This window comes from Mus caroli, chromosome 11 (genome assembly GCF_900094665.2).
Source record: "Mus caroli chromosome 11, CAROLI_EIJ_v1.1, whole genome shotgun sequence".
Lineage (NCBI taxonomy): Eukaryota > Metazoa > Chordata > Mammalia > Rodentia > Muridae > Mus > Mus caroli.
Window position 1 is genome coordinate 25,144,482 of NC_034580.1, and position 10,828 is coordinate 25,155,309.

Consider the following 10,828-nt stretch of genomic DNA (forward strand, 5'->3'; position numbering starts at 1 on the left):
CTAATTGGGTAGCAAGCCTTTAAAAAGTATTTTCTCTCAATTGAAATGTAATTTTAGCAGTGAATAATCTAAAATATTTCATGCGGTTACAACCTCTAAGTAACTGGTAAGAATGCACTAAATACCTGTCTTATAAAGAGCAGCTCAGACGTTCCCTCTGGCTTTCTGTCACTCTCATTTCCATAGAAACACCTGTGCATGTTGTTCTTGCCGTAGCTTCCCGTAGTTTATATTCCTCTTATCTTCAAGCTATTCTTACATTTTCTTTCTTCTTCTGTCTTTCAACAAAATACAGAGAGAAAAGTGTCCTTCAGTTTCTCAGTGTGAAGACTTTATTTCTGAAGTAACAAGACACCTAGCAACTATAGGAACTATAAAAACAGTAAGGAGATTTTAACACATCCCTTCGTGATTAGAGCAGGGAAGAGATATAAACTTCATTCTTCCTTGAATCAAGGAGCACTACTGGATTCAACTGCCAAACGTTTTAGAAGGTTTTAGGACACTGTACAGTGCACTAAGCTCTACTGAATAAAGGACATTCTCTCACTAAGGACCGAGTGTTTTAAGGTCAAGTATGCTAAGGAACAGCCTACTTCTTTCAACATTTGTTTATTAATTTATCCATTTTTGCTTACTGCTTCTAAGTATTATCCAAAAACTAGTCATTTATATTTAGTTGTACAAATCTAAATTAAGTGTTGTAGTATTTTGTGGAATGTACTATATATCAAGATACAGAGAAAATTGTTCTGGCATGTCAGCCTTTTTTCATTAGCAGAGTGCATGTGTTGGTACGCTGGTTATTGTTTTTGTTTCTAGAGCCAATTGTTTGGATGCACTGCAAAGGAAGTGCAGTTCATAAGATATGCAGTAATTTCCATAATGAAATATAAGAGTGATAAAAATTATATATTAATCTTACCACTTTCCCTGATAAGCTGCACTAGGTATTCACAAATGGATCCAAGATAAAAATCATTTTTCTGAAACATTTTTTAGTGAGATGGTTTTCCAGCAAATAGCATTTACAAGATAAAGTGATTATGTTTTTAACTCATTTCCCTTCTTTGGTATTGGGTTATGTGTGTGTGTTTTTTTACGTGAGAGCTGATTATTGCTTAAGAAGTTTTCTTATGGCAAAACAATGTAAATAATTTCTATGACCTACATTTTTTTCAGAAACTCATTTACTATTAAGGTTGTCATTTATTACTAAGAATTTTTCTGTTTTTGTCCTTTATAATATTATATTAAACTTAATAACTATTATAGGTAATCTTGAAATATTTGTATGTGTTTGTTACCTTAAACATTTGAAAGAAGCACAAAAAAGTAGATTTAGTTATCCCAGAGAAACACCAGTTTTTTAGTAGTAGCAATTTTATATCACAGTTTTATTTTCTTATGAAGTCAAAAAAAAAAAACCACATTGCTACTCATTAAGGCAAGTTCATTATTTAACATAAAAACCAGAATAATCTTTTAAAGTGAAAAAAAGTACTATTTTTATTTTAACAGTATACTTCTTAAGCTCTTATTACCAGCTCTAGAGAACTTTTTGGAATAATTATGCATTCCCTAATGTGTGCTTTACAAACTGTGTATCATCACTAACCCAGTAGCCATGACAGAAATCTCTTTTCTTTGCAGCCCCATCCTCCTCTTTTTGTTTCTCTCTCGCCCCCACTCTCTGTAGTAGGTCACTAGCAGGTTGTGTTTATAGCAACCTTTGGAAAGACCGTCAATAAAAACGACAAAAAAACATTTAGTTGTTCAGAAATTGAAAGTTAGAGAACTTGGATTTATTTAACTCAGTGCTGCCAGAAAATAATGCTATAAAATTAAATTACTTTAAAACTCTTTAATGAAAGGTGCTATTTAAATGTAAATACTAAGGATTTACTGAAACACAATACACATACTAAAAATCTATTCTCTAGACTTTGAAATCTTCTGTGTGACTCCTTAGATTCAAGTCTCAAATTGGTAAATGGGTATCATGGAAGTCTAGAGACAGTTGCATGTAAAAAACATTGTAAATTCACTGTTGGTTGAGAAGTTGAAAATGAGTGTAGAATTATGTTTTAGCTTAATATATAAGAAAATAAGTTAGGTTTATATTAACTAGCATCCAATTTGCACAATTAGCACACATCCCAGGACAGTTAATGAATGAGTGTGAGGTGACCTAATGAGGGTAAGTAGTAAAGCAGGTTGAACCTGCTGAGGTAATCAGCACTTCAGCTAAAAATACTGTAATGTATTAACTTGGAGTAGGCCAACCCTGAGGAGAAAAAAAGAGAAAACTAAGAGAATACATGAGACTATTACATTATTCTCAATTATATTAATTGCCTTCCTCATACCAGTTCAAGAAAGGACTAGCTGATAACTGCATGAATTTTTTTTTCTTTGAAATCTACTTCAGAAGCAGACTTTGTAGGAATCTAAGCCAAATGGAAATTAATCCAAACCATTTTTCTAACCAAGCCTAAACCCAACTGTCTGGTGCTATTCCTAAACCTCCATAAACTTTAAAAATGAGAATAACAGCATCTGCCCAGAGCTCTAATGACATGCCTCCTAGCTGGCCATGGAAATGTTTTGGTTCAAGTTTTTTTGAGTTGGTGGTTACCAAAGAGTTCACGATACAGGTCCATGTGAAGCACCTTTCATGCAAGGCATGTTAAAAGCCTATTTAAAAATCACTGTGTATATTATAGAATTGTAACCACCTCACACATGGATTACTACAGCCTGAACTGTCGTAACAGTTTATGTCAGGAAGCAAAGTCAATACTGTACCAAATCTGGAATTGTGATGGGGAATTATGTGTTCTAAAGGACTTTTGTACTTTAAGTCACTTTTTATGAAAAAAGTGAATTGTCTTTCTTTTCAGCTATTTGTCCTGAGATGTATTTTTTTCTTTTGAGTCTTGAATATGAATAGTACAAAAAGAGCCCATTTTATAATTATAAATCTTGATATACAGGTTAAGCTATTTGGACAATGAAAACGCCTTAAATGGAATGCTTAATGGGTAATGTTGCACTTATAACATCCTTTGACAAAATCTGATTTTAAATTGTCTTTTTTCTACTAGTTTTGTTTTCAATGTTTGCCATTGTACTCACAACTGTTATTAAATACCAAATCAAATAATATAAAAAGATGTAACATTTCCTTTAAAATTAATGCTAATAAGGGAGGTAGAGTTGAATAACAAAACGACTTTTCCTCGTGGCACCTGATGTCTGTCACAGGAGTCCATGCACAACAAGATACCATTGTTTGAGATGTTTTTTATAGTCACTTTCTTTTTTTTTAATTTTCCTTAAAAATATTTATGTTGGACTAACTGATATAAAAAGAAATAAAAACAAAAGGTAATTTTTTAACAAATTGTTACAGTCATCTTAAAATTTATGTTGGCCAAGTGTTACTTTTTCCCTGGAGAACCGTTTTGGGGCTTCATAGACTTTATCCTAATCATTTTGGTCATTAAGATGTTTGGGTAGAGAGTCAGTTCTGTCAATCCTAAAATAAGTTTAAGTATGTTTACTAAGAGAAAGCTTAAATTATAAAGTAGATACAGTGAGAATAACAATGGTAGCTAATAATAAAATAGAACTATAACAATAGTTTGTTGTCCCCCTACCCCCTTCGAGTTTTGGGTTGGTAGGAAGGGGGTAACTACTGGAGATTTTACTCAGGGCCTTAATCGTGGTAGGCTGGCACTTTACTTAGCTGTAGTCTCAGCCCCTTTCTCAGTACTTCTTCTTGTGCTCTATGCGCTCTTTTTGTGATGTGAGATAAAATAACTAGGTGATGAATTGAGTGCAGTGATAGAGGAAATATATTAAGCTAGTCGATAGGGGTTGTCTGAACACCAGTGCTGTGACACCACATTCACTGCCACAAGTTTGGTAACCACAGGGACTAAGTGACCAACAGATAGGTAGAATATATGCTATGGATATGCCAGACAGTCATTCAGTGATGACATCTCCTGCTACTGAAACAGACATGTCGTTTAAAGCTTACGAATTTTGGAATTTCTCATGTAATAATTTTGGTTCATTTAACCACAGGTTACTGAAACTTCAGGACTTAAAACTCCTAAGAATGTGTGATAGGCTGCAAAAATTGTTGTCTTTGTGGGGCTGGAGTATTGGTTCAGTGGTTCAGCACTGGCTGCTCCTTCGGAGGAGCCAGGTTCCATTTCCAGCACTGTCCATGCTACAGTTCATGACTGTCTGTAACCTCTAGCTCCAGGGTAGCTAGTGCCTTCTCCTGGCCTCCATGAGCAATGGACACAGGTTACAGATCTACATGTAGGCAAAACACAAAATAAAAATAAACCTCAAAAAATTCATTCAGTCTTTTATTTTTACTTAGTAACTCGAGGCATCTTACCACATCATTCTTCTGGAGCCTGTTTTCACTATCAACACGATATCCAAGGTCTACAAATTCGGATTCTGGTCCTTCGTTTTATGTTCATAAGAACTTAGAACTGCCTGTTTATTGTAGAGATTGAGCGCAGAGCAGGTAAAGCAAGCATGGAACCTCGGGGCAAGGGCAATCATGAGTCTCATTTTGCCTCTCAGCAACACAAGCTGGGACAAATTAGTTTCTCTACTAGATGAAAAGCATTTCTCAAAGCTTGCACAGGAAAATACAGTTCTTTTAGAAATATCCTAGTTAACTGGAATGGAGAGAATGGCAAGAGCAATTTCTATATTCTAGCCTATGTCAGATCCTCAATGAATAAAGAGTTGACTAAATTGTTCCTAGATTTAATACTTCAGCTGCCATAACTGAAAGGAAATTATATTAACATTTTCTAAAGGAATATAACCAAGAGAATATATATTACAAAAGGGTTTATTAGACCAGCTCACACAGTTTGGGCTGGGTATTTGGAACAATGTCTCTTTTACATGTTGGAGATTCTGAGAACCTAGTAGGTTCAGTAGGCCTGGAGGATTCTTGAAGAGCCTCTGGTCTTCAGGCTGCGTGTGCACATGTCAATAAAGGATGGTAGTAGTAGCACTGGGACTCACCAGCAAGAAGCAATGAAGGCACAAAAGCAGCACAGCTCTTTCCTGGAACTTCATCCAAGCTGCTGTCAGAAAGTTCTGCCCACTGTGGCGTCTTCCTCATTTAGTCCTGCCTAGAAATGTCCACACAGATCTGCCCAGAGGAGTATTTTGTTCTAGATCAAATCAGGTTCCCAACCAGGACTCACCGTAACAAAGATGAATAAATTTATCATAAACTAGGATAGTAAGTTAGGGTAGAGGACAAAGGAAACTGCCTCTCTGTCATCTGAACCAGTCCTGATGCTATAAGGTATTTTGCAGCCGAGTTTTAAAATATAAATTTAATACTTTAGTGGAAACAATTTTCTACTTCTAGTTTTTCTACATTGAATTTAATAAGCCAGTTGTAATGGTACCTGGCTGTACTATTACATGCAGACAAAATGCTCATACACATAAATATCTTTAAGGTAAATAATAGTCTCCAAATGAAAGACACAAGAAATAAAAACAGCTGTCAGAATGAGTTTATTATGAATATTAACCAAATTGACTTTTGTTTGACACGGCAGCTGACTGTTAGATGTTAGCTGGCCTAGAACTCAGAGGTCAGCCTGCTCTGCCTAAAGTGCTAGGCAGATAGCATATGCCACCACACCTGGCTCCCAATCTTTTTTTTTTTTTAAGATTTATTTATTTATTTAATGTATAGGAGTACACTGTAGCTATCTTCAGACACACCACAAGAGGGCATCAGATCCGTTACAGATGGTTGTGACCCACCATGTGGTTGCTGGGAATTGAACTCAGGACCTCTGCAAGTGCAGTCAGTGCTCTTAACCCGCTGAGCCATCTCTCCAGCCCTCCCAATCATTTTTTAATTAAAGTTTAGAATTATGGGATCATGTCCTGTAGCCTTCACAAATATGAGAAAGTCTTCAGGACTTAACCCCATGGTTGCAGCATTAGTCATTGGGTGAAAGTACACTTTCTCATGTCCACCTTCCAGAAAAGCTGAATCCAAGACAAATTTAACATCTCCATCATCGCAGAAGAGTGACAAAGGTGTGGCACAGCCTTGACCAACTTTCAGTTTTTCTAGCATGGCTGTTTCATCAGCAAACCGAAGATTTCCACTCCCAACTCCTAACTGCTTGCCAAGATCATTTAAATTGATTTGTCTATCATGAAGAACTGTGACTAACCAATAGTTTTTCTTCTTTTTGTCTTTAAGAAATAAGTTCTTACTATGTGCTCCTTTCAGATGTTGAATATGAGGCATCATTTCTTCAATTGTAAACACCTGCAAAATATGCAAAAGAAAAAACAGTGTAAATTGCACACATACATATCCACGGTTGTACATATTTTGCATGGTGGATGCTCTGAATTTAACTGGTATTTGTTATAAATGTTTTATTGATAAGGGGTTGGGCCTTTTGGTGCTGAGGATAGGACCCAGAGTGCTATGCTTGCTAGGCAGGCAGAATATCTCTGAACTAAAACCTCAGCCTCCAAATACTTTAAAGGCCCGGTACCTGGAGTACTGGTTCTTAGAGCTGAGGCTGAGATCAAGAATTCAAGAGTGCAGCAAAATCCTGGTTGGGGTTCAGGGGGGAGCTTTAATCATCACAGTTGCAGACCTCAAGACCTCAGTTTTTGTTGGGCCAGTTTTCTATCCCAGTATGCTAACAAAGCCATCAGGTGCCTGAGAAGCTTATAACTTTTTAACTTTGGCGTAAAATTTGATGACAGTCCTTAATATTTATCTCCAGAGTCCCTGACATTCACTATAAGGACATCGATGAAGAACATAAGACCCCACGTTAGTACATAAAGAACATTTCTTTAATGTTCTAAGTACCAGTACTCCAGGGCCTTACAGTATTTGGAGGCTGGGAGTGTACACAGAATGTGACCTTTGTAAAAATGGGAAATAGTAAATATTAAGACAGGTGTTTTCTATCATAAAATGTGTCGTGCAAGCCTTACCAACCCTCATAATAGTTGCCACAAAAATTGTAAATCTCCAGTGTAGGTCATGTTAAAATTAAGGTACGTACTTTTGTTTGTGGCACAAGCCGAGGGAGGGGGCCAAAAGAGGAACTGTAGTTTTAAACAGCTCTCAGTGCGAGTGCTGGAATAAATTCGTGTCATCTGCAAGAGAAGTACGTGCTCTTAACCGCGAAAACAATTCTCCAGACTCGGGGGTATATACTTTTTGTAATTACTTGGGAAATGATCCTTGCCGTGCTGCAGTGGTAACGACTGTCCAAAGAAGTAAAAACCAAGCCACCTCAATGGCCTGCTGTGCCTTTGGTACCAGATACAGCCTAGGCGATTCTATAGGGTTGCCACGTATGTAGTGCCTTGCTCCTTAGTTTATCTACATAACGTATCAGCTATCCAACCCGCTTTTAAGTCACATCAGTCATCCCAGGACAAGTTTCCTCACGGCTGCCGCAGTTTTAAATAAACTTATAAGCCTCTGCTTGGACCCAATAAACACTCGCCCGAAGACCCTCCTGGGGCCGCAGTCTCACCTCGGGATGCTCCACGACCTCCGTGCGAATGGCGAGGGCGCTGAGCCTCTGCTCTAACTCCGCCCGCAGCTCTGAGCCTGCCATTTTTCCCTCTACGTTGGCAGGCTTACCGGAAGTGCCACGGCTTCGGGGGCGTGGTGATGGCTGCTTGCTCCGCCCTGGCATGGCTCTGTGGCCTGACTGTTTCATCCGTAGACCGCCGAGTGCGCTTAGCCACACCCCCAACCACCCGAGCTTCCAGTGTGGCGGGCGGAAAGCTCCGGGTTCCCTGTCTCGTCCAGAAGCCGCGGCAATGTTGCTTCATGCCTCAACAACTGTAGCTTGTAACTTCCGTCTTTCTGTTCTTTTAAATTTTATGTGTTATGGGCGTTAGTTACCTGCTTGCATGGCTGTGCACCACGTGTGAGCAGTGCCTGAGGAGGCTGAAAGAAGGTGTTCAATTTCCTAGAACTGGAGTGATGGTGAGTCATGTAGGTGCTAGGAACCGAACTCGGTCCTCTGGAAGACCAGCCATCACTCCCGCATATTATATTAGAAAACAGTACTGCGGGTGTAGTGGCGCACGCACTCCTTTAATCCCAGCACTTGGGAGGCAGAGGCAGGCGGATTTCTGAGTTCGAGGCCAGCCTGGTCTACAGAGTGAGTTCCAGGATAGCCAGGACTACACAGAGAAACCCTGTTTTGAAAAACCAAAAAAAATAAAAAGAGAGAGAGGGGGGGGGGGGGAAAGAAAAAGGAAGGAAGGAAGAAAAAACAGTACTGCGACAAATTACAGTGGTCGTTGTGATACTTATGGCCTGGAATTTGCAACCACGTTGGGACCACTTACTTTGAATAAGGTTCAAATTCCACATTAGTATTTCACTTAAACTTTGAGATTAAGGCTCACATCCAACATGAAATACTGATACACTCAGAGATGTTTAATATAAATTAACTATTTGAGAGTGAAGATCTGAAAAAGAACCCTTCTTAAGACACAGATGGTATGCTTTTTCTCTCCCTCGGTGACACAAATTAGAGCCAGATTAGAACATATTACATGTAGATAAAGGCAGGTTTACTAGGAGGCAGCTTTTGGGTGGGCTCACCAATCTCACAGGTGGAAATCAGTGCAGTCACTCATCTGGTCTTAAGAGGGTTTCACAGAGTTTTGGCAAGGAATGATGCCATACTAGCTAGGAGCTGGGATAGTGTCCATATATGGTCAAAAACTGAGCCCCTAAGCAGACACTCTTGGGTAGGTTACCACAAACACACCACATTAGCCAGGAGCTTTCTCTGCCTGTGCAGAAGAGGAAGGAGGGCAGACTGGGAAACAGGGATTTGTTCCAGCCTAACAACAGGTAAGTGACCTATGACTTACCCAGTATTGGAAGAAACTACAAAAGAGTAAGTCAGAGTTGTGTTCACAGTTTCACTCTGAACTCAGGATTTCAAATTTTTAAGACTTTTTAGTTTAACCTTTTTTTTAAAATGAATTATTGTCGGGCGGTGGTGGCACACGCCTTTAATCCCAGCACTTGGGAGGCAGAGGCAGGCAGATTTCTGAGTTCGAGGCCAGTCTGGTCTACAAAGTGAGTTCCAGGACAGCCAGAGCTATACAGAGAAACCCTGTCTCGAAACAAATAAACAAAGATTTATTTATTTTTATGTGCATTGGTTTTCTGCCTGCATGTCTGTGCAAGGGTGCCAGATCCTCTGGAACTGGAGTTACAGACACTTGTGAACTGCCTTGTGGGTGCTGGGAATTGAACCCAGGTCCTCTAGAAGAAAATCCAGTGCTCTTAACTACTGAGCCATCTCTCCAGCCCCCTTAACCTTTTTGTTGTTGTTTAATCTTTTTGCCTGTGTGTGTTTGTACCACTTTTGGAGACCAAAAGAGAGTGTAGGATCCCCTAGAACTGGAGTTAAATATGGTCATGAACTACTACCATATGGGTGCAAACCCAGGTCCTCTGGAAGATCAACCAGTGCTCTTAAACATAGAGCCATCTCTCCAGCCCCTTTAAAATCTCTCTTTCATTTTAAACTTTTTTTTTTTTTTTGGATATTTTCTTATTTACATTTCAAATGTTATCCCCTTTCCCGGTTCCCCCACCCACCTCCTATCCTAACCCCCACCCCTGCGTCTATGAGGGTGTTGCCCCACCCACTCCCACCTCCCCGCCCTGGCATTCCTCTATACTAGGGCATCGAGCCTTCACAGGACCAAGGGCCTCTCCTCCCATTGATGCCTGACAAGGCCATCCTCTTGTACATGTGCAGCTGGAGCCATGGGTCCCTCCATGTGCACTCTTTGGTTGGTGGTCTAGAGTCAGCACTGTGATGTTCTTTCTATTCTTTTTTATTGTTTGAGTAATAGCCTCATGGTGCACAGACTGGTATCTAGCTCATCTTGAACACTGCCACCATCATGACCACAGGAGCTCTCCCTATTTCTGCATTCATTTTTTCATTGTTTTGAATGTTAACGTGTTCATTAAACAATTGAAGTCTCATACAGAGACAATTTTGTATCCTGTTTTTTTATTAAACTGATGAACATTTTCCTATTGCTAACCTATTTCCTATTTTAATAAATATTTTATGTAGCTGGATAATAATCATTTGTTTATTGGTTGCAGAGAATGGAACCAGTGGTCTCAAGCATTTTACCAAGTTCCCCACCCTCAATCACAATTTTTAGCCACTTCCATATTGGAATACCAATCTTCATATTCTAAATTGTTTATGAAAATAACTACTATAAATTTATCAGCAATGAGTAAATTAACCTAGTGCACACCAACACTTCTCTCTGTATGTGTGTGAAGGCAACTTGTGGGAATCTGTTCCTCCTTTTAAACTGATGAGGTTCCAGAATCAACCTCAGAGCACAAGGCTTGACAGCAAGTGCCTTTACCCACTGAGCCATCTTGCTTACCCAAACTTTAATTACATTTTTGACAGGATTTTTAGGAGATAACTTTTGGTCAAATGCATATTGTTTAATGTGGATTTTCGGGGGGGGGGGGGTGTTTGAAAAAAATAACAAAGGCTTAACATTTTGGTTTGGTTTGAGGAAGGCATTTTGGTTTGGTTTGGTTTGAGACAGTGTTTCACTATAGCCCAAACTGGCCTGGAACTCTCAGAGATCTGCCTAATTCAGCCCCCAAGTGCTGGGACTAAAGAGATGTATCCACCACGCCTACCACTTTAATGGTCTTTGAGCTGTTCGTTTTTTTAGTTAGCAA

At 39.2% G+C, this 10,828-nt stretch overlaps 2 protein-coding genes and 1 long non-coding RNA gene across 7 annotated transcripts in view; 2 read left to right on the top strand and 1 right to left on the bottom strand.

The window, feature by feature from the left end:
• The window catches only part of Ccdc88a (coiled-coil domain containing 88A), a 137,153-nt gene extending 132,979 nt beyond the window's left edge, over positions 1–4,174 (top strand). Inside the window, exon 33 of one of the 2 annotated variants that reach the window (XM_021176112.2) lies at positions 296–4,174. The gene's annotated coding sequence lies outside the window, so the exon portion shown is untranslated. The remainder of the gene's footprint in view (positions 1–295) is intronic. The other variant, XM_021176113.2, reaches the window with a different exon arrangement.
• LOC110305867 (prolyl-tRNA synthetase associated domain-containing protein 1) lies at positions 22–7,718 on the bottom strand. Of its 4 annotated transcripts, none has more exons than XM_029483323.1 (4): positions 7,593–7,718; positions 7,113–7,206; positions 6,298–6,352; positions 22–274 (listed from the first exon to the last, which is right to left on the bottom strand). In XM_029483323.1, exons 1-3 carry the CDS (start codon positions 7,674–7,676, stop codon positions 6,339–6,341), a joined length of 192 nt encoding a protein of 63 aa, XP_029339183.1. In that variant the 5' UTR covers positions 7,677–7,718; the 3' UTR covers positions 22–274; positions 6,298–6,338. The 4 variants fall into 4 exon arrangements, with proteins under 4 accessions (XP_029339183.1, XP_029339181.1, XP_021033662.1 ...); XM_029483321.1 differs by lacking the exon at positions 22–274 and adding an exon at positions 4,876–5,200; XM_029483322.1 differs by lacking the exon at positions 22–274 and having other exon boundaries at positions 6,262–6,352.
• A 43-nt stretch (positions 7,719–7,761) lies between these two features.
• On the top strand, positions 7,762–10,094 carry LOC110304343. The gene is made up of 3 exons (XR_002379065.1): positions 7,762–8,053; positions 9,914–9,917; positions 9,952–10,094. It is a non-coding gene; the product is annotated as an uncharacterized LOC110304343 (long non-coding RNA).
• The last annotated feature ends 734 nt before the right edge of the window (positions 10,095–10,828 follow it).

Excerpts from the sequence above, each read along its gene's own strand:
- LOC110305867 (XM_021178003.2), bottom strand. The coding sequence starts at position 7,676 with ATGGCAGGCTCAGAGCTGCGGGCGGAGTTAGAGCAGAGGCTCAGCGCC. Across the intron at positions 6,353-7,592 it reads AGGTCGTGGAGCATCCCGAG|GTGTTTACAATTGAAGAAAT; the intron begins GTGAGACTGCGG and ends CATATTTTGCAG.